We start from the raw sequence: 25,145 nt of genomic DNA, 5'->3' as shown, positions 1-25,145 counted from the left end.
AAAAAAGTATTACAAGACAATATTACACTAGAATTATTTATTTCCATAACAATCATTATAAAAATGTGAACATTGGGTAAAACATGTGAAAAAGTATCTTAAGAATAGTTTTCTTTATTTTACAAATTATAAGAAAAATAAAAAAAAAACATGCATATATTATTTTTAAAAATGTGTAGCTCCGTACTTACAAAAAGACATGATTGTCACGTACAATTTCTTATTAATTAAAGTACATCAAACTTAATAAAATTTTACATACAAATATAAGATTAATGAAAATGAGAAAATTAATAACTTATCTACAAATGTAAAAAAAGTGCTCCTTACACAATATAAGCTGAATAATAAGTTAATTGTTATTTCATCCTTAATTCTATCACACAAAATTATAGTCGTGCAGTAATAAATAAATAATGTCAAATAAAAAGTAACTCATCAATCTATTCGAAATAATATACAAATCCTCATAAGCTTAACACCAATTATTATCTAATTATATAATAACAATGATTGCAGTAGTAAATATAAAATATACAAAAATCTAATGATTCAGCACTGTAAATCAATGGACGGAAATTTTATCAGTACATATTTTATTCTAAGACTAAGTAAATCACATTAAAGGTTTGACATTGTAATAAGACTGTATTCATATTTGAAAGTGACAATATAATTCTAAAACATAAAAAATTCTGAGTTGGAATATCTTTAGCTATGTACTACTTGATCTTTCATAAAATATGCAGAAACAAACTTAGTTAACAAGCATATTCACATATCAAATTACTAAAGAATATACCCAATGCCAGAAAACATAACATAAAAATGAAAAATTAAGTAAACAACAAGACTATTTTTAGTCTTTTACTTTTTCAAGTAAAAGACTACTGATATTTTTACAAGTATCAGTAAATGATATAAACATGGAAAATTCAATATAAACAGAAATAGCAATTTATCATCTGAGAATATATAGATCCTTCAGATGAAGAAAGTAAAACGAAAATAATGAAAAATTATTTCAAATGCTCATCTATGATGGGCAATTAAAAAATAAGTGACTAGCAAATATACAAACTGTTAAATTATTGAAACCCAAGTTTGCACAAAAAAAATCAAGTAGTGTCTAGCCCTTTATCACAACTGCCTAATACCAGAAAAAATAAGGGAAATGGTGCAGTTACACAGGCAAATAATAACTGTATGATGCCTTTTGTTATAAATAGAAAATCTGTATTTGGTATTACAACCAAATGCAGATAAAGACAATAGAAAAATGTTTAAAAGATTTGTGCTTTGTCAAATTTTGTTTAGTTAACTTCCTATAAATTTCCACTTACTACTAAACATCTATGAAAACACATGTATTATTGTATACTTTATGAAAACTGATCTGGAAAATATTGATTGACAGTAAAATGGAACAATTTGTCTTGACCACGATATTTCTGAGTTAAGTAATACGGATTCACCAAAACTTCATGTTATAGTGCAGGAAGTTAACACAATGGAATTTGATACAAATGTTAGTAGTGTTAAAAAGTCAATACAATTTTAACATTAACTTCATAGATTAAGAAAATTCAGACAAAGAACGGTTTCAGCATTTCAAAGATTAGGTTGTAAAAAAGTCATCCTCTTATTATGACAAAGGATGATAATAATTTTAGGCAACTAAACTTGCAAACCTACAAATCTTGGTAAAAAAGTAGATTACTCCTAGATAAGATGTTTCTCTAAGACAAGTAGAACACACAACAGAATTTTTGAGTGAGATTTGAATGACAGTCTTAACTTTTGTGAGAATATGATGGCTGTTGTTAGAAACCAAACAAGGATCTTCAGTCAAGTAGTCATCCATGCAAATTAGTGTGGTGGCTTATGGCAACAGGTATGTTTAAAAACACAGACCTTATTTATATGCAGAGTACATTGATAATGAGACAGTGCAGAAAGTGTTATACGTAACTAATTTTTTTGTTTAAAAATATTTACGGTCTATAACAGCTTAACTTATTTATACCTCAGAAGGAATGTTAAATGATTAAAGAAATGTAAACATTTAAAATGTGCATCAAATACACATATTACATTAATCTAACAATATTATTTTTTTAAATAAGCAATATTTACAACATAAAAATCTTATCCAAAAGTTGTCAGTTATAAAAGTACTTGTCTTTTACAAATTGTCACTTGTAAAAGAGTAACAAAAAACAAAGCAAACAAATCTCTAAATTATTAAATCTGCTCACTTCACTGTTCACACACATTTCACTTCACTATTTTCACTTTTACACATACAAACACAAATGAACATGAATCTTATATACCATTATCAGTAATTTTAAAAATAGTTAAATCTCAATTCTAGGTGTAAAAGTCGATATCCTGTCCCTACAGACAGCAATTCATGTAGATATTCAGATGAAGTTACTAGATGAATAGAAATTATAGGAGAAAATAATTTTTAGTTTGTAATCAAAATCTTGACTTTTATGAGTTGCTTGGAGTAAAACTTTAACTTCCATGTAACTCAGAAACTCGAACAGCACTTTGTTTTTTACTACAGCATTAACTGAAATATTTTGAAATACACAAACATACATTAAGCGTATATTATTGTTTTAGGTAACATGAAAATAAAAAATCGAGCTACCGTCTACAGTTTTCAATGTCCATTGTTTCAAATAATGTTTATCAAAGATTTCAGTCTACAGTAAGGTTTTTTCATACAACTGATACACATAGCTTAAAAAATCATATGAAAAATTATGATTTGTGTGCCAGTTAAAACCTATAGCTGATCATGAAAAGATTGTTCTTTACACAAAATAAAAATGATGGAAGCATGGCATACAACTAAGGCATATTCTTAACTTCTAAAGAACTTGTTCAAAGATGAAGAGAAGCTAATTAACATAAGTTAAAGTGTGCTTGTGGATGATATAATGCAGTCACCGCACTACTATGTGAATTTTTTTGTGCACAGACAGGGTAAAGGATTAAAAAGGAAGAAATTCAGAAAATGGTTTAGCTTATATTATAGTATTTCAATAATTAAAAATTGGGAAATTTTCTTTACAAAGGATATTACATATTCCTTGACAATTTTTCTTTTAAGTTAAATCAATGAAACAATTATATGTACTTTAATTACTGGAACTCAAAAAAGGAATACAATAAGAAGCATCGCAAGAAACCAACATTTGACATTGAAGAAATTAAATATAAGAGGGGAAATTATGTTGATGTTAGGCTATAGAAATTTTTTTTTTAGAAATCACAAGAACTGTTATTGTTATCATTAGATGCTGTAGCTAGCAATGGAAGAAAAAAAAAACAAATATTTACAAGCAACTCATAAAAGTGTTGATACAATTCTCCCCTCATGAAATGATGGAGAAAGGTGTTATGCCAATCATATAAAAAAATGAATTATAGACACAAAAAATTTGACATTTTTATGTAAGAAAGAATTCATTTAAAAAAATTTTCAACTCTTATATACTGTATAAATTAAATATCCAAAAACTATTTTCTCAGAATTGGATAATCTCAATGACAACAGATTTATCAAAAGTCTGGTTGTAGTTAAATGAAGTTAGGTCAAATTTATGTGAGTCTCTCAACACAAAAGTACAAATCACAAAGTATTAAACTGAAAGTTTTTGCAAGAACTTTGGAAAATGTCTAGCACAGATTAAAGAAATTAAAAGTTTTTACATATCATTAAAAGGAATGATAAACAAAAAAGAGTCACACCATAGATTCATTCAAAATATGTACAAAAAATAATATAACAATATTTTTAAAAAATATTTTACACTCATTTTCCAAAGTCCTTCTAGACAAAACCTAAAGGATTTGGCTTTACATCATCCTTAATTAAATTAAGGAGGATTAATCCATAGTCATTAAAAAATTAATGATATGAGATGCTTTTTCTGACACTGCTCACATGATATAAATAAAATATTGCTTTGTAAACTGTATTAATCATTCGCTGTATTTAAACTCAATATTTTCAGATAGGGTAAAAAACTTAGTAACAAAATACTTTATGAAACACCCAAAATTTGAAGATTAATAATACATAAAAATAAAATGGCAGCATGATCTTGACAATTACTAAAGTTGAAATATATATTTTATAAAACATACACCTCAGATGACATATAGTAATGAAAATAATAAAATAATCAAAAAGTAGAAAATCATATTATAAATATTTAGATGTTTTCTTTTATTCAACATTTTATTGTGGATAAACCAACACAAAGATTTACATTTAACTTAATTATTCACATATTTAATTAAAAATTATAATAAAATATTCAACAATTACACAAATAAAAATAGATATCTTCAATGTCACTTATAACCTGTACTTTTATGCTTGTATGTACTTTTATAAAAGCTGAATCAATGTCAGTTTAATTATAATGACCTGTGCTTTGCACAGAGCAAAAAATTTTTAATTATATGATATGTAAACAAAGAATACATGTTTTACGACCTCATGATATAACATTAGTTCAAAATAATATGGCTAGGCCTATCGATACAGAAAATATACACTCAAACATAACAAATAATCAACTTTTTACAAATACTATATAAAACAAATTATAAAAATAGCATTGTACAAAAACAGAATAGTATTCATTTCATAAACTCTAATATCAAGCCAAATAATTAAAAAATATTCATAAAATACTTGAGTATTTTGATTAATATTACATGTTCATGCATCATTATATATAGTATAAAAAATATTCATAAAATATACTTCTTAAAAAAATAATAGTTACTATCTTCAAAAAAATAAATATATGACTAATGATATAATAACTATTAGATATGGAACAATACTATTAATTCAAAGTGCGCAAGTAACGCATATGGACAATGTATTATTGTACAAACATCCTTTAGCATAATAAGATTGGTAACCTGCAACTTAAAAAGTATCTTCGACGAAGATAAAAAACTACTATCAAGTGAATGAGCATATGTGTCTGTAAGTACAAAGTAATATCTCACTTTCAACCTAAAATGGAAATTCAATGTCAACCAGGCTAGAATCAATTAATACTTGAGGACCACTAGCAGTCTCATATAATAATCATCTTATAAAATCAACAACTACAAATAAAGGTAATTTTGAATAATTGATACGGTACCAAAGATAGGACTTTTTCTTACAGAAAGCTGGTGTGTTTGCATTAATTATTTCCTTATAAAAAATTCTAACATCAGCACAGAGTATTTCAAACTTTAATCTTTAAACTGGTACTGAATAAAATGTAAAACACATAAATTGCACAAATAATAAAAGAAGTACTACATTCTCATTTTCTTATAACCCAGTTTTTAATTAGCAATGTAATTCTATTTCACTCAGTGCTGCAACGTATTTGGTTCAATATTAATATTAGGGTTGCCACCTATATAATCTTTCATACTCAAGTCCACAAAAAGCTCTTTTTTGTGGAAGAGTAAAATATTCTTATTTTTCCACAGAACAGATTGTAGCGACACTTTCTACGCCCAGAATTATTTTAAAAGGAGAATGTGTGTTTTATAAATTCAAAAAAAACCAATAAATGTGTTTTCAAGGAGCAATATATTTACTGCCATATCTTTTTTTTGTAGGTAATTTTATGACATTTTTATTATTTAATATTGTATGATTTTTTCATTTGTCAGAAATATGTATTCGAAAAACTTATGTCAGTGTGTTTTGAAGCTTAGTATACATGTTAATTTAGTTATCTAATCAACTGTTGAGTTTTATTTTATTATATTGATGTCTTTTTTTAAATACTGTTTCTGTAGATATTTTTTTAAATTTAATTGAAACAATTATTTAAATTTCATTTTTATTACAAAAAATGTTGTAATGCCATACTTATTTATATTTCCTTAAAAAAGACTGATCAAGTATTGTGGAATTTGTTGATCGTAATTTCTTTTTGAATTTTGTATTTAATATGTTTTAAGTTATTGATTTGAATGATAAATATTATTTCCTAGGCATGTGATATTATATTTAAGTGTGTATTATGAAAAATTATTCTATTAATTCGCTTACTGTACCTTGTGACTGAAATACTTTATTTTACCAACTGTTTTAAAAATGTTCACTGCTTCGTCTTAGTTTATTAAATACTCTTAATTAATACTGTGATCATATAGAGTTTATGTTATCCTATTTGATTGTACCTATTGTCATTTTTATAAGTTTTTATGTATTTTTTGTACATTATATTCCAAGTATCTTGTTTTATTTCACTATTTTCTCCAACTTCCACATCTTATCATCTATCATCAGTCCAGTAACAAAATGTCAGATCAGTAGCGTTATGTCAGTACGCTAATTCATCTCTAACTGGAATTTCCCATTGAAGTAATAATAATTAATCTGCAGGAAAATCATGAAATTAATCACTTACATACAGATTTTGAAAATAATCAAATTTTATTTAAAATCGGTGCTTTTGCTCTGTATTTTTCAAATATTACATATTTAACTCACAAAATGATAAAAGTAAAACTTTTTGTCATTTAATCAAAATATGCTGTAAAAATTTTTTTTGTATGTTTTATGTAAAATTAATAATTTAATTGTATATAATAAAATTGATTTTTATATTTACCATATTTTCCTTCAATTATTATGTCACAAAAATTGTTACCGAAATGACGCATTTTGTATAATCCGTAACAAGAGATTGACAATAAAATTGAAAAAGTAACGCTTTAGATCTGCTTCTATAGGTCTGATTTTATTGTACTGTTCTATAATTATTAGTTTTAAAATAAATAAATTATATTTTGGCTTTTTAACATTTTCTTTTTATTATTATCCCTCAATCTGAAAATGACCCCTAATATTACTCTTATTTTGCAAGAATTTAATTAAATCATTAATATAAAAAATTAATTAATAATATCATAACATCAGCTCATAATATCGAAAAGCAGGAGTGAAATAAAAGTTCAAGAATTATACAAAACTGAGAACTGAAGAACATTCTTAGAAATTGGACTCTATGACTCATAATCAAGATTGCATATTAACTAATATTAACATAAACATATCGATTTTAGCCTGCCTGATTAATGAATACTTTTTATAGTCATTTTTAACAGCTAAGTTAAATGCCATATTTAAAAAAAAAATCTTTGGTTAAAATAAAAAATACTTCAGAGAAGTGCTCATAGTATGAATTTTTGGTACTTGTTGGTTAGTGTCCCACTTAATTTATTTTCACGGTTATATGGACACCACCTATTTTCTACCTTTCTACCCTTTCTTTTGTCAAAGTGCCATTACAAACTTATATAACCTTAAAAAATGTTGATTTTTAAAAAATTCTTTATGTTAATTAGTTGAGATTACTGAGCATTAGGTTTTGTGTATCGTATGAAGTTCAGTACACGGAATCAACAGTTAAGTTATCAACATAACCTAATGCTTGCTAACCTCATATAATTAAGATGAAACATTCAAATTATACACAGTACTTGGGAGGAATATAAGCTTTTTAACTTTTTAGTGTTTCATTTTTTTTAACAGCGCCCATATTAAAAAATAAATTAGGTGGGACGATAATTGAAAAGTATTGAATGTTTTGTAAAGTAACAGTTATTTAATGACAAAAAGAAATATTGTTGTCTTTTCTACACTACTATTTAAATATTATTATCAGTAAGGAGAACCCAACACTAACAAACAAGCAACAATAACTAGTGTAAAATAAACCTAAAAATTTTATAGTAAAGATTTATTAATGTGAAGAGGAAACAAGTTTGGAAATTAGTTCCTCCACCAACACTCAACTGCACAGCCACTTAAGCAGGTTGGGAATTATATCGAACATGCAGTGGCAGTGATGCTCGAAGAGAAGGCATTCATGTTATATTGTCTCCTCATCAAATTATTTCTTTGAAAATCACTTCTGCAGTCAACTATTTAAAAAATATTCCATTTTAAAAAAGGACCTAAAATCTGTATATAAAAAAATACAAATACTGCAACAGAAGAATCCCTTGTTATTGAACTCATTCTTGAATAAAATCCATATCACCCTAAGTATATAATTCATTATTTACTGTTTGTACTCACCTATTTCACAGAATAGTATTCTACATTTTTTCTGATGAATTAAATAACATTTTTATAAGTATATGGCATGTATATAAAAACCATTACCTTAATGAGCTTTAATATCTTTTGAGATTCAAAAACGTATTATGTATTCAATATGTTCTAAATTTCAAACAATTACCTAAAAAATAATATTGGAAAAACTGCTGTAACAACAATTAAAATGATTGAACAACTTGTAAGTGCAGCTGTATTACAACCATCCTTACTGATACAGGTACAATACTCCATAAATATGTTATAAGAACCAGTACGCATCAAACAGAATCTTTCATCACCTTCAATACCTGGTTCTCCTAAGTATGCACAGCTTCGGAAATATCGCCATTCACCATTCACTGAAAAAATGTATTTATTACTACATCAGATATCTTTAAAATATTTATATAAATTTAAGCATTAAACAGTAACTATGGAGTATATCATTCCTACTACATTAAATAAACACATGATCCAACAAAAGTTCTGTACATCTTTATGACTGCAATTCTATTGATTAGAAGTAAAGTATAACATTCATACATTATTAGACACTGGTGGAAGATTTTAACAGTTATTGCTATACATAATGACCAACCCATTTTTATATTTTATGATGAGATGGACAATTTAAGATGAAACAAAAAAAACTACTAAGTCTTTTTCTTCTCTACAATCTTAATCTTTTACTTGTTCATAGTGAGTAGTTTCAGAGACACTGACTAAACTCTGAAACAAGTCATTTAAAATATTTACAAATATGTAAAACAACTGTAAAAGCTTTAAATAACTTCTCTAGCACATGGCTGTTGATCTCTCAATATGAAGAATAAAATAGCAAATACAGTGTTCCAAGTCAATGCCCATCAGCTCAATAAAAATCCACACAAAAACTTATAAATAGAACTGCATTTATATACAAGTAGGTGGTGAATATTACCTTGAATGCTGCAGTAAGGAATATCTATTCCAACTTATGAAGTTCATTTAAAGAAAAATGTTGAGACAATCTAAATTTACAAAAGTTATTTTTATACTTTCCCACCTGTTTAAGATAGACCCATCCATTTTTTAACATAGAAATTTAATGAAATCAACCGTTCTAATAATACTTAAGCTATCATACCACATCAATACTATGATTAGTTCAAGATCTATAACTTCACAACAGAGAGTGCAGCATTAGTAATATCTTCTCAATTAATCCTACATACACAAACGTACAAGAGGAATAATGCTCTACCATACTAGCATCTAATCATCATTTGTTTATTAACCCTTCATGGGCGGCAATGTTTTATGGCTGTAGGCGTAAGACATTTTCAAAAAAAAAGTTCATGCAAAAACTATTTAAAGTAACTCAAAACATGCATTCATGCATAAAAACAACATATAACTTGTGGTTTTGCTGAATTCTGCCACTAATCTGGTTAAGGAACACTGTTTAATTATTTTGCGAGACAAAGCTTAATGAAAATGGCACAAGTAATAATTTATATATTCTTTGCACTAGAATTTGCAAACTATAGGTGATGATTTTGGTTATGTTTTACATTGAGTTCTTTTCATGTAAAAGACAATGAATAATAATAGTAACATTGATGGTAATATAATAACAATAGCAATTTTGAAGAAGTAGTGCATCTTGGCAAGAAATAATATAATATGGTTTTATTATAATAATAATATAAATATTTTTATTCATTTCCTTCTGAATTTGTCTCAAAAATTTTGTTTGAATTCAAACGAAGCAAGCCAAAAATGAAGTTTTGGAAGGAACAGTTTGTAAAAAAATTAGTTTAAAAAGAGCAAAAAATAAAAAAATAATGCACGCATTATTACATATGCACGGCTATTGAACTCATCTGATAACTGATGTAAAATGGTTCCCAATCACGTTGTATCAGGAATTCCCACCTCAAAATGATTGAAAGAACATCTGTCATCCCTTGGTATTTATGTAACTACATGAAGACAAATAACTGATCACATTCAGACATTCATATATGGATTTCTGCCCTCCAGCATAAGTATAGGTAACCCATATACGAGTATCCACCCGCAAAGGGTTAAATGTTGTGATAAACACAGATTCTGCAAGTATAATAACATCGAAACAATTCAGCAACTATTAAATAAAACAATAGTATATCGCCTATACACTTTACTTCATTAAAAAAAGTTACTATGAAACTGTATAACTTAATAATAAAAATTAATTTTAATTATAAAATTCCAGGAAAAAAGCATTTGATGTAAAATCTTTTCATGAAAAATAGATCTTTGTTGTTATAACCACAACATTAATATAACTCCCTCTATATCATACTACAAGTATACACCGTGAACAATTTTATAATACAATAATTCCCTTTATGCTTTGTTTATTTATTTTTTGTTATGCTTGCACAAGCACTGTCAACATAATATTCATTTATTTTTTTAAATGAACTTATAAGCAAATTGTACTGTTAAAAAAATATGTAATTAATAACTCAATTTTGTTTTAAAAATAGAGTCATTTTATACTTAATATGTACCCTTAATTAAATTATAATGCTTAGAAGTAAATGGAGTAAGTAAAAAAAAAAAAAACACATTACTTTGTTCTGGTAGTTAGTATAATTATTAATAAATTATACCAGAATAACTTATTATCTCTCTTCCTGAAGATCAAATTTTTTTTTTGTTTAATAAAAATAATGTACCTCTCTAGAAGTTACAGAATTTTCACTGAAGGTTTTTTACTTCAAAAATCTGTTTCTTGCAACATCAAAGTACTTGTTTTAATTTGGTGGAAAATTTATTTGTAGAATAAATAATGAGTAACAAAAATGGTGATTCATTTTTTGCTTTTATTTAGCTTCATTAAGATTAAAACTTCCCAAACACCTATTTTTTATGTGTAAATTTTATTTTTTTAGTGTCACTTTTTACTACAGATGAACGTGATTAAACCACATTAAAAAAACTAAAAAAAAAACTTGCAATTTGTTAATTAATATAGGAGAATAACTCATACTTAAGTGAACCACCACGAAGTAAGTGATTTTAAACAAGAAACAAAAAATAAACTAATTTCCTAATAAATATTTAACAAAATTTCTGCAACTGAACTGGACTATTTAGAGCAATTAATGCTGTATCTGATATAAACCAACAGAATTTTTGTAGATTTTCCATCTGGAGTTTTAATAATGCTTTCTGAACTATAAATCTTTTCCACAATTATTAACTACCCCTCTCTCTCTTGTTTTTAATTAATTGGTATAAACATAGACAATAGTTATTAAATATATATATATATATATATATAAGATCTCTAACCCCTCAATTAATAATTTATATATGTGTAGACACATGTTTCCTGTAAGCAATTTATTAGATCCATCTTGAGGGAGTGAAGACCTGTAGAGATAAATAGTTTGGTAAGTTTTTTATGGGTGAGAAAGGATATTACTAGAGATGGATTTGCTTATCAACCTGTTTGGGGATTCTGTTTTCTATCTGTTGGCTTTACAAAAAGCCAAGGCTAATGTGCTTATTGTGAAAATCTTCTAACCCCTTCTTTTTACAAAAAAAAAAAGAGGTAATTTCAAATGAAACAAATAATTATGATAGTTTAGATAAAATTTAAATAATCAATGAATACTTTTCTATAAGGGAATATTTTTAATTTTAAGCCAGAACAACTGTCGATACTGACATCATTATAACTTATTATGTCACAACCAGTCCTGCAAGTCGGCCACTGCTACTGTGGAGAAAGTTTTTGATGGCCTGAATTTGCCAAAACAAACTCTGTTACTATCCAACAGCAATGCTTAAAAAAAATACTAAATGCCACTAACAAGATGATTCTTCTAAGATTAGAAAAAGCAATTAGAAAACACGGGAATCGGGTAAAATTTTCAGAAAATCTCCCACATCAAAAGAAAAGACTGACTATAACTGCGCAATATATCAATATAGTCTCGATAAGTCCACCAAGTCAGTGAGTTTAGAATTACACATTCTCTAACTGATCATGTGAAAAATTTTGCAGAAACTGTTGAATTGATGTATTATTAATTACAATTAGTACAACATTTAGGTGATGATAACAAAGTTTTATGTAAAAAATTGTAAATGGATACACAGGAATATGTTAATAAATAAGTTTTCTTTCATTAACAAATTTCTTGAGATGAATGTATGTTCTACATTAGTGGGAAGGTCAACAGACACAATGTCCAAACATGGGAAAAAGAAAACATTGGAAAGAAGTGCACAATATATATGCAATTCACCTAAAGTGAATCTGTTTTGGACTTTTTCCCATGAACTGTTCTGTTTTCACAAACACACAGTAACTGAAGGAACTTATCTCAAAATGTTAAGTGAATCACTAGTGTTTCAAGTCGAGGTAAATACTGAGAACTTCATTTTCGTACAAAAAGGAGCCATACTGGCAGGTACATTAAGAATTATCTGAATGAACAATTCCCAAGCTACATTGGCCAATACACAACTGACAAAAACATGGAAGGGATACTTTGGTCACCAAGAAATCCAGACTTTATGCCTTGTTACCATTTTTTTGTGGGATTTTATAAAAGACAAAATTTTTATTCTTCTCTTTCTTGATGCTGTAATGACTTACAATAACATATCACAAGCACTATTGCTAGTGTTGAGTGGGATATACCTTTATGTGTTGGGGATAAATTGGACTACTTTGTTGATAAGTGCACACATGAAAATGAGATACAGTATAGAGAGAAATTTTAAGAAATTTTCTACAAAACCATATCTTAAAAATAAATTTCTTACAAATCATCAAAAATGTCTGTTATTTGTAATTATCCTACAACAGAAAAGTCATAATAACTAACTACAGTGTGGCCGGGAAGTCACTGTTCCCCTAAAGTTAACAAAAAATATGAGTTAGGATATGTGTTTAGAACAAACAGTATTTCTGATGAGATCAGTTGGCAACAGTTTTTTACGTCACACACTCTGAGTAAAAGACATTTGTGCTGAAATGGCTGACACAAGTAGTTACAGCATCTAGGAGCGGTTAGTGACAATTGTATGGCTTCATGAACAACAACAACATACAAATCAAACAATGAAGCCAATTAGTGATATGTTTTGGCAATGCTTTAATAAGTCGCCACCAAGGAAAGCAAAAATGTTGGCTTAGGAAAGGCATTTGAATTAGACACTGTTAAAGGTAGGCTGCGGAGCAGACGAAAGTTAACATTCTAAAAACATGTGTTGCTATTGCAGTTTCCGTTGAACAATCCCCAATGAAATCAACTTGTAAACAGTCAGCTGAACTTCGTATACCTTGGACAATGCAAGACCGTATGAAAAAGGAACTGAAAGTTAGATCATTTCATCTGATGTTCATCAATGAACTGTCAGATGCAGAGATGTAACATCATGCTGTATCCTACTGGGTTTTACTAGAAACATTTTCCGGTGCAGTGCACCATGGAAAGGTGCTTTTTACTAACAAATGTGCAATCTCTCAGAGTTCATGTGCCAGAAATGTGTTTTTTTGGGTGAGAGAAAATCCTTATTATGCAACAGAGTTTGAAAGAAATCCATCGCACATATATGAGCTGGAATGATAGCTCGTCATTTGTTTGATAGGCCAGTGAATGTAAAAATTTATTTAGATGTTGAAGGCATGGTTAATACCACAGCTTCAAGAGAAGGATCTCATGGAAGGAGTATGGTTGCAGTAGGATGGAGCACATGCACATTTTGTTCTATCCATCTGCCTGTTTCTGAATGAAAAATTTCTACGACATGGGAGCCGTGGTACTCCAGTATCACCAGCTGTTATCATGGCCATCATGAAGTCATGATCTCACCACACCAGAGAATTCATTACGAGGAATTATCAAGGCACATGTATCTGCAGATTGCTACACCACAAATGAAGAATTGTGTGACATTGTGAGGAACGTCTTCAATAATGTAACACCAGAAATGCTCCGTCGCATGTCACAGAGGACATGGTGACATATGGAATTGTGCATGCAACATGAGGGCAAACACACAGACCCACTGAACCATTAATGCTATGTATCAAGTAAGTAAATAAATAATTCATTATCATATTGCACTTTTCATTTATAACTCATTACAAATTGTTAGTTCTATCTTTAGGGAGTGACTGTGGAGTCACTCTGTACAATAGGTTACCAGTACCAGTAGCTGATGCAGCAATTGAATATTTTGTATCCACTGCACTAAAGATTCTCATTTGAGAATACCACTTTTTACAACAATTAAATATCACTCCTTTCCTACACATAAGGAACTAGCTCTTAAAGTAAAAGAATAATTTTAAATGTGCTGTTTGGACAAACAATTAATAGTCTGTGAAATACAATATGGTAAACTACTCAAAATAACTGCAAATTAAAAAAAGATTTATTATGACAGTCAATTCAGAAAGATTACTGAACTAAAAATAAAGAATTTATACCTTTTTGACGAATCTTGCGACACATTGTAGGTCGAACATTTGGAACATGGGGAAGATCTGCTTCTTGTTTACAATCTGTTATAGGTACAGTAGTATTGTCAAATGGATCAGCACACTTAGGATCAGAATCTGATCGGCATACCCAGCATTTAATGCTGTTAACTGGAATCAAAGAACATTTCAATGTAATATTTGTCATTTGACATAATATTCCAATTTCCCTACTATGTCAGTAAGTATACACTGACAAATATAGACTTAGTAGATAAATATCGACACACAAATGCATCATTTCTTAATACATGTGATATGTTCACTTTATACATACTTCTTTCTTATGGCTCAACAGATATAAAGCACCCAAGGTAAAGAAATACTAAATAGAGCAGCAGTAATGGTGTTCATGTTGCAGCAATCACTACAATAATAGTGGAGGTAACACATGTAGAACTGGACATCTGCATTTTAGTGGATCTGGTATGCCAATGTAAGAGTTAAGTTTGGCATTTTGAAGAAGCAAAGAAAAAAAAACTACTTCACTCATGACTTTAACTTAGCAACTCTAGCTCAGAATGCTTGTTATCAACAGGAAAGCCATACCAGTTTCAGTTCATGGTTATGGCACCTAAAATATACATAAATACACAGAAGAAGAAAACAAAAACTCTCTCTATAGTGTATGTATGACACCAGTAGACTGAAAAAGAACACCACGGTTTTAAATTAAATTTACTTTATTACATGACTTTGATTTTTATTACATGACTTATTACATACTCTTTTCTATTTTTTAATGCAATTAAAAATGAGCAGTGTTTATAGTTCTGCAGATATCACACCAATAATCCACTTCACTTCCCATTCTGGCAAGTATGTCTGCAGAAATTGCTTCCACGCTTCTGTTATTCACTGGCACAGGAGGCCAAGTAACTGGATTTTTTCTTGGAATATGATATCTTTTACGTAGTCCCAAAAAAGGAAATCCATCAGTGTCAAATCGGGATGAGAGAATCTCTGATTGCCCAGCCATTGGGAACCTGTAGAGGGCAGTCTACATAGCTTTTGCATGATGTAGAGAGGACTCCAGGCTGTTAGAAAATTAGGATTTCATACATTTTGCGAAAATAAAATTCTCTAACCTGTCCAAGTGCAGGTTAGAGAATTTTTTTCACTGTACACTATGACTGTAATAGTTTACTCATGGAAAAAAATAGCTCAAAATTTTGATTAAGCCACACATGAAATTAACTTTCCAACAGTTGTAGTCAAATTCCGCAAATTCAGGTGGTTTTTCTTTGAGCCCCATACTAGACAATTACGGCAACTCATGACTTCATGAAGATGAAATGTTGCTTCATCAGAAAGTAAAATACACTGTACTTTTCATGAACAGAAATAAAGTCTTAAGGTGGTTGTTACAAATTGTGGCATCTCATTAGGTTTAATTTCATAGAGTAGCTGAAATTTATAAGCAAGAAGTTTCAATCACCTGCGAACAACATTATGAAAGTGCTTTACACATCTTTAACTGATGACTAACCTTACGAACTGAATCTTTTGGACTTTGTTGGAAAGGCAGTTGAACCCTTTCTATTTTGGCACTTGTCTTAGCCTACCTTTTCTTTTTCCTGTTTAGCCTCCAGTAATTACCGTTCAGATAATTCTTCAGAGGATGATATATATATGTGTAAATGAAGTGTAATCTTGTACAGTCTCAGTTTGACCATTCCTGAGATGTGTGGTTAATTGAAACACAACCACCAAAGAACATCAGTATCTACGATCTAGTATTCAAATCCATGTAAAAATAACTGACTGACTTCGCCTACCTGGTAAGTGTCCTTTCAAATGCTTCTGGTTTTAAAAAGCTGTTCACACCATTTATGACTGCTTTTGTCCCTTGAGAATTTCTACAACAGATTTGTATATAATTTCTTTGTATGGCAGTCACTGATTTTTTTTCTGCAAACCAGTACATGCACTGTGCTTTCTCTTGCGATGATGCCATGAACTGAAGCCCAGGCTCATAAAAGCTTGGTCTGTGCAACAGTCTAATGTAGCCGTCGTCTGATACAGAATGTATAAACTAAAACCTAATTATTGTTGTCGTGTCAAGGCAACACATAAAATGCTATTGAATACTGCAAAATAAAGACTATATTCATTCTTGAAATCCTATACTTCTTTTATTAACACCTCGGGCCAGATTTACAGCTAAGTAGAACTCAGCTCGAGAGAGTTCCTTATACTCTAAGGAGGCCTCCCCACCCACTGGCAGTATGTCCAGCACGACAGGCCAGCCCCTCTCCCCTCCGGATCAGATCTTTTAAATGCCTGCCTATAATCCCCAATTTGAGATAAGATATATTCGCATTTACTTATAGATAATTCCATGCTGTGATTCCCTAACCATTCATTGACCGTCTGCGACACCAGGTTTCCCTTCTCTTCCAGCTCCCCCTCGGTTCTGTCTCTAATCAGGACGGAGAGGCGGGCAGTGGAAGATGCAAGACCCTGTCATAAACTATGAGCTACAGGAGGGGACCCAAAACCGATCACTGAGATACTCCCCAACTAAGGCTACACTCAATCGGACCGTCCAACGTGTTAGCCATCATCCGTCGTTCCACCAAGAATTCACCAATCTGACACCTTAAATAATTGCTAACACCCTTGGCAGAAACAGCAGTCATTATAGAGTCCCAGAGAACCGACCCAAAAGCATTACGCACGTCAAGTGAAATTATTAGCGACATCCATCTGGTCCGCCATGTACCCTATCTATTTCTTCGAACCCATGAAACCTACATGCTGCAAGGCATGAAGAGTTGAACGCCCCGTCTGAAGCCATACTGATTAGTATGGCCGGTAATCTGTGCCAAACATGTTGCCGGTTTTCTTTGGGAAGAAGACCACGCGGGATTCCTTCCAACACCTTGGGAAGGGCATGTTTTGTAGACAACGACTTGCTATGTCTGTCATTTCCCAGGGGACCACCTGCATTAGTCCCTTGAGAACGGCGGCTGGGATACCGTCTGGTCCCGGACTTTTCTTATCCCGTAAGCGGGCAAGTGAAATGGCAACTTCTTCCTGCGTGAAACGGCTACCGTCGCACTCTATATGCTCCAAAAATATCGTGGTCTGCACCCGGAAAGAGCAAATTAATCTGTACGACCGCCTGCGAGGCCGAGGCAGGCGCCTCCCTAACTTCTTCATTACCACTTGATATGCCCGCCCCCACGGATCAGTATCAAGGTCGAGGCATAGCTCCTGCCATTTCCGCCGTTTGGAGTCCTTGACTTGCAAAGCGCACGTCCTCCGTGCTGTAATAAAATTGTTAGCGGCTTCTTCATAGGCAGGATCGACCGCCTGCCCTTCTTAGCCGTTGTTTCCTGCGACGATGTGCCTGGAGAACTCGCGATCTCGTTAGTCCACCAATAGACTTGGTGGAAACGCCCACGCGTGATCGAAAGCCGGGCCATTTCTCTTCTTACGAGCTCCTGTAATATCTCTGGGGTAACAATCCGGCCGTCGGAGAGTTTACCAGCAACACAACCAACAAAAGTCTCGATCTGGACTCGAGTAAGTCTAGGTGGTTTATGTCCACCTGAGTCACCAGGTAGTGCCTCACGGTATTTCAGGAGCGTAGCTCAATGGTCACTAGCAATCTCTTCATCCAAAATTTTCCAGTGAAAGCGCTCACCTTCCCACCTTCCATCAACTATAGCTAGGTCCACACGCCACGTACGTGGGGGTACCATCGATCAGGCATCTAAGGCCCAAAGTGTACAGCATATCAGTAAGAACTTCGCCCCTCCTATTATTGTTGACGTGTCGACAAGATGACTATGCGATCCAACAATGACGTCCTGTAGTGCACCAATATAGCAGCGTACTCGTTTAAGATGTTATACTACTAACATACGCTCCAATGTGCGTGAACCACCTTAACTGAACAGCCTCGATACCGTTTACCACGGTCAACAATTGTCATCCGTGTCCGTTCCTGACGGTGAATAAAGCAATGTTCCCGGCCGCATCAGAACACCAATCATGTCTGGCAGCTGTGTTTATATTGGGCTCCGAAGTGACTATAATATTCACATCATACTCCCTTGCAAACTTCCCCACCAAATCGTGAGAGGATGCTACAATTGGCATTTGTAAGCATGATCTCAATCAAGCTTATATCTGGCGCAAGTCTTGGCTCCGATGCGGGGGTCGGTTTGATTACAATCGAGGCACCTCATACTCTCACGACAGTCCTTTATAAGGTGCCCACTGCCTCCACAACTATAACAAAGTGTCGCCCTGTCAGGGCCTTAGCAGTCGGCACTCCTGTGTCCCGTAGACCAACATTTGTAGCATCGTATCGAATCAACCCAGATGTAGGCCCGACAGTGGACCCACCCGATCTTAATTCTGCTAGCAACTGGCTTGTTGGCAGTAATGTTCTGAGTGTCGCCGTATGCCCTTCCCAATGAGGAAACGTGAAAGGACTTATCCGAACCAATCACATCCGCTATTGCCTCACTGATCTCGGCCTTTGCTGTGTCCACATCTAAGTCCTTGATACGAACTACCGCACGCCTATCGCCACGGAAGCGCATATCGACTTGCAGGTCGTGGCTCTGTTCCGAAGGGTATTTGTCCGTTTTTCTGCCTGTTGAACCCCCTTGACGCGGACTTCTAGTTCCTCATTTTTCCTCTTCTAAGGGAGAGGACTTCGCCTGCCTCCTCCTTAGTGACTTTTGTCTTGAGCGTCCGAAGATCATCATAGGACCTTCTCTGAGCCTTTACAACAACCAAGTTGCTCCCCCTCAACCGGGGGTGTTACTCGTCGAGCTGAACCAGAGCGGGAACGCGCTTTGCTAGTGTTCGTTGTCCTAGGCACAACTAACGCAACCGGATGTTCACTAGTCCTACGCAACTAGATAGCTATCTTCTGTGCCAAAAGGCCCGCCGGGCAATACCAACACTGCTCTGGGCGCCTTCTTTAGAACCCTTCTAATAGAGCTGAGGGCGCATCTGGCCACCTGTTCATCTCCTTCGGATGGGTCATAGAAAATAGTGTATTTGTACCTATGGGTAGTGTCGTCCTCATCATTAATTAAAGAGGACGCGTCTCGGGAGATCATACCTGCCTTGACCTGTTCTCCTGAAGCAATTCTCGGTGATTTCGCGAGATCGGCAAATTGACATATATCGCCGGCTCCAGCCAACGGGAGAGTGACCAGCTTGGCTTTACTCATCGCCCAGGTAGACCTCCTCCGTGGTAAATACTCTATTAGTTTATCGTCCGTAAGATCCTGTTGCAATATGTCGCCCTGATCCATGACAGGTGCTGGATCAGTCAGTGTTGAGTGTGTGGTCGTATGTAACGGCGGAGACACCTCTTGTAACTGCTTCATTGCTAGGTAGATATTTTTGAGCTCCTTCTCATGCTCATACATATAATTTTGCATGGCCTTGCCAATATGTTGTTGTTGGTTTGCTGTGTTGGGTAACTTCGTCTTGGCGGCCCCCAATCGGTCAGTAACTTCCTTGAGTCCGGAATTCGCCACCTCCTCCGTTTCTTGCCTTTCTGGTCCAAGACCTTACGTTGCGGCGCGCCAGCCGCCCGAACTGCTTTGTTCAATCTTTTCGGCCATGAGGATAGTCCGATCGTCTAATCTATATTTTTACCGGGCTCTACGCCCGATTCCTTATATTTGATACCCCACTCGTGGGGGGCGGTTGGGGGATTTTAGAGGGGGTACGGGGGTAAGGAAAATGTATGACCACAAATTTCGATAAAAAAATTTGTGGAGGTGGGGTAGGGGGTACAAAAATGTATCTCCCCAAAACTGAACCCAAAAATGGGGGGGTAAGGGGCTAAACTGGTTGAGAAGGTCCTGGATCAGATAGGTCCAGGGGATTTTGAAACTGAAGCTGCGGGAAGGAAGTTATTAAGGAAGGAAGATCCCTTTTATATTGGTCTCTAAGAATAGAAAAATTCAGCTCAGTTACTTACTGTTGTAGGAGAAAAATGACTAAGTCATTGTTTACTCCACAACACTGATGTCAGAGTCCTGTAGTGTCTCGTCGAAACACTTAGAAAAAAAAAACAGCCAACTCACCAATAGGTTATACATTGTAGTATATGACTAAAAATATTTGTCTAGAAAAATCGTAAAAAACAATATTATCAGTCAATCAAAAATCTTAAAAATTTACAGCCGTGTTCAGTATAATTCCACACTACGTATCAATAAAAAATCACCAAAAAACAATGAAAATCGCGGAGTTAGATATACACCACCTCTCGGCAAGAGCATCCACACTCGACTTTTACGAACATCTGGTATGTATTAAATGACAAATTATTTCTCTTTTTTAAAACATATTCAGAAATATTGTTTGTTAATTAATTGCAGTCATTGTTTGCAGAAGTAAATTATTTTTATTATTCTTAAAATTCTACAAAATTTCATTCAATTAAAATTAAAAAAAATAATCAGAGATAAAAACAAATTTTTTAGTTTCCTACATTAAATTAAAAGATTTTATAGTAATATTTGGTTTCTAAAAAATTAAATGTACCAAGAAGCATGTTGGTACATAATGACTGGACAAATAACTGTCCAAAAATATATTTAGGATTTTTTATAACGGTTCACAAAAATACCCTTCATGAAAAATTAGTGGATTTTAAAACACACGTTTCAATACAATGAAACATTTCGAAAGTAGATTCTCAACAAAAAGCAAAGAAAAAACTAATAAAGTATAAAGAATGATTAGTTCCACACCAGAAGCTTCACCAGAAGCCATTATTAAAACAGCAACCTTTTCTAATGTTGCTGTTAAAGTCTGATGTGGACACCACATGACTTCCTTGTACGCCTATTAAATTACATATACACATTTTTAAAAAATGAGAAGTACAAAAAATTTTATTTCATTACAACTTCTGATATTTTTAAATTTTTTATTGTTATTAAAGTATTATTTATAGTAAAACCATTTTACACTCAGAGAATAGTATTAATAAATCAATATATTTAAAAAAAAAAGGAGATGAAGTCTGATTTGAATCTATGTGGGTTCCCCTTGTAACACACAAATTTTTCATTAATTAAAATTTTATTTGGCTATAACTCTGGTACCAATGAAAATAAATAACACTTATGATATATCATAGAAAAGGTCTCAATGAGGGCTTATTACTGCAGTTAAGAAAAAGTCCAAATTTTTTGGATTTTGGGATGGATATTTCCATTGAAATCTGACATTTTTTGCCATCATAATTACGTCCTTTACTTTTTACAAGGAAGTAAAAAGTAAAGGAAAGCACTTACATGTTTTTTTTTTAAATGTTTACTCTAGTAAACAGGAAATTAAAGAAAATATTTCACTGTAGAGTAACAATGGTTTGAAAGAAGTAAAATAAAGTTATATTGATAAGATTTCTTTTAGTTTTAATGGGTAAATTTATCACTGCATAATATTTTTCAAAGAGATACAGAATTCTTAAATTCTAAAAATTAGCTTTCCAGCCATTAATCTGGTACTGGAAAGCTGATAGTTGTAAAATAACAATTTGCTTAGTTATTACCACACTAAATGGTTTTTTCTGTTACTGTGCTGTCCTGCTTTGAATTATTTCATGATATTATGAGTGAATACTTATATAACAATACTGCATGCTGTACTTTATCTTTATTACTTATTTAAATTCACTGTTCTTTTGATTTGTGCAGTTGATGACTTTTTTTTTTAGAGCACACTATAATATGCTCTTGCAATTCATTACAATTTTCTTTTCAATACTCTAATTTAATATTAATATGGGATTTCTAATAACAAACTAAGAATGGAAGAAGAACAGCAGTGTTATTTTGTCAATGCTCTGATAAAAGAGCAGAGGTAATTGGAACAGTATGTTGTACTATACTTCTCTCTGTTCCACATGAATGCTGTTGTTTATTAATATCTCTTTATTTTTTATAACACAAAATGTGACATGTGAAACAGTGAGTTCTGTAATATTCTTTGTAGAGTGTTAATATTTTCAGTACAATATTCTCTGTTCAAGTAGCAACACATAGCAAAAGCACAGCACATCTCTTTATTAATTCCTTAAAATAAACTTTCAAACCCCTATCAGGTACCAATACATTTAAGTACCTGGTACTTAATCGTATGTTGTGGAGTACTGCTTATGGAAGTATACTTCACAACCTCCCCTTTTTTTTTAAATAAGTGACAACAAGCTCCTTGGTCTGCATGAGCACTCAAATCTGTATTGGAGCAGTTACTCATGCAGAGTAGCGTGAAATCACTACTACTTTTCAGCAATTTACCAGTCTACACTCCTCTATAAATGAGCAGCTGGGCCTGTAGGTAACAAATTGTTATTAGTGATAGATGTTATTTTACAATCTATATTAAAAAATAATAACCATTTTAATAAAGATTGGCCAAATTACAAAAACTAGTGTCTACTTTAGAAAGGTTTTCCGGTACTTACGTATTAATACCACCGCAGCTACAGCTTTAGGTTATGTTGACTTCGTGTATTGACAAATCGTACGTATATCAAAATAACCTAACTAACAAAAATAAAATAAAATAACTAACAAGTAGTCAATCGGATTTCGGTGGAAAATGGGCAGAAACAGATTCAAAACAGAATATAAATGGTTATTTATATTTATTTATTTTATAAATATAATTTAACTAAACTTAACCTACGCTCCCTAACCTTGACTAATTAACACGGTAATTTTTTGAGAATTTATTTAATAAATTCAGTAATTCTGCATATTTAATGTTAATTATAAGAGGTTAGCGAGCGAAGCGAGCGTAGGTTATATTTAGTTAGGTTATTTTGATATACGTACGATTTGTCAGTACATGAAGTCAACATAACCTAAAGCTGTAGCTGCGGTGGTGTTAATACGCAAGTATCGGTTTTCCTATGTACATTTTAAAGGATTTGCCCAAACAACAGCATGGTTATAACATTTAAAAAATAATATTATTTAATGGAAAAAACTATGATTAAAAATTGACATGAAAATGTAAACATTTAAATAATCAAACATATGTAAAAAATTAGTTTGAAATTAATACTATTGCAAACAGAAAAAAACAACCAAATGAAAAAATGTGAAATTCCTTACAAGTATAAGATTAACAGGTTTAAAAATTAGCAAATATACATACATACACTATAAAAATGGTACGTTACTGACTCCCAACTTTGATTATATTATGGATAAGTATCTATTACACATATTAATTTATCTAATGTAGACAGATTTATTACCTTAATAAAACAATATCCACTTTATATTTAGCATATATAGTTCCCATTCACCATGTAGTTACCCCACCAAAACTTTAACATTTTCTGTCCTAAGAAATCTCTGTGAATTGGGAAGGCCTAATTTTTAAAGTAACTTGGACAATTATTTGAAAACTTAGTATGGTTACTTTGCCAACAAAAATTCAGATATTAAGAAATGGCTATGTTGCAGTTTCTCTTTTAAATAGATCACCTTAACAATCTTTCAATTTATTTATATAAATTAGATTTACTTTCACAGAAACAATATTGCTTTGTTAATGAGTTGTTAAATAGTTATTTTTATGTATTAATAACCATCATACAAATTCTCTTTTGTTATTCTGTTCTGATTTTTTCACCTTCATTCTTCTAACAAAGGTTAGAACTGTTACTTTTTATATTTTGATTAGCAAACCTACAATCTAACCTGACGCAATCTATAATGTAAAATTATGTTATCAGAATAAAACATTTACTTATTTACCTGCAAGGATGGCCTACACTACTTCAAAGCATTTATACCTTTAAGTTTTTACTTACACCTTGATGTACGGCGATACATAAAAACCAGAATATCTGCTAAAGAACTTAGTTGAGATTTGTCCAAAACTGGAATTTAAGAATAGCAAATAGAGTTGAAGATTTAAAAATCAACTCTTGAAAGATTATTAAAAAACTGATATTAGAAGAGTTGTCATTTAGTGAAAATAATAAATTGTAACTTCAGCATATCAACATTAGTTCTTCAATTAACACGATAAAACAGATTCCCTTACCTCTTTCAATTAATGTAAAAATAAAACAACACACAACTAACGCCAAACAAAGTGAAATCTTCATTATAAAAATTACAGCAGTTAACAAGTAAAAATTGATATTTATCAAACATAAATAAATTGGGCGGCACAAGCGGACGGATTAGTGTTTATATTCGACAGGTTAGAACTACCTGAAGCTTCCAATTAATAAAATGCCATTGATGCCACGCCTTTTAGAATATTTAATTGTTTTTGCATTTAAAATAAAAATAAAAAATCAACACGTAAATATTTTAGAAAGCGTTCCCATACTTAACTAAAATTAATACCGTACGAAAATAAACAAACTAATTCATTTTTAGTCATACATATATGACACACACTCAGATTCTAAAATTAAGCTGTGAAATT

The 25,145-nt window shown here is 31.8% G+C and overlaps 1 protein-coding gene across 4 annotated transcripts; it reads right to left on the bottom strand.

Annotated features, from left to right (window-relative positions):
- On the bottom strand, positions 1 to 24,946 carry crok (crooked). Of its 4 annotated transcripts, none has more exons than XM_075378913.1 (4): positions 24,517 to 24,724; positions 14,643 to 14,804; positions 8,301 to 8,517; positions 1 to 6,883 (listed from the first exon to the last, which is right to left on the bottom strand). In XM_075378913.1, the coding sequence occupies exons 1-4, from the start codon at positions 24,536 to 24,538 to the stop codon at positions 6,823 to 6,825; spliced, it is 462 nt and encodes a 153-aa protein (XP_075235028.1). In that variant the 5' UTR covers positions 24,539 to 24,724; the 3' UTR covers positions 1 to 6,822. The 4 variants fall into 4 exon arrangements, with proteins under 4 accessions (XP_075235028.1, XP_075234887.1, XP_075234961.1 ...); XM_075378772.1 differs by lacking the exon at positions 24,517 to 24,724 and adding an exon at positions 24,753 to 24,946 and having other exon boundaries at positions 2 to 6,883; XM_075378846.1 differs by lacking the exon at positions 24,517 to 24,724 and adding an exon at positions 24,753 to 24,946 and having other exon boundaries at positions 2 to 6,430.
- Positions 24,947 to 25,145: the final 199 nt, after the last annotated feature.

The sequence above is a fragment of the Lycorma delicatula genome, chromosome 1, assembly GCF_047948215.1.
Source record: "Lycorma delicatula isolate Av1 chromosome 1, ASM4794821v1, whole genome shotgun sequence".
NCBI classification, from domain to species: domain Eukaryota; kingdom Metazoa; phylum Arthropoda; class Insecta; order Hemiptera; family Fulgoridae; genus Lycorma; species Lycorma delicatula.
Note: the sequence above shows the minus strand (reverse complement) of the source record. Positions and strands in the feature narration are given on the sequence as shown.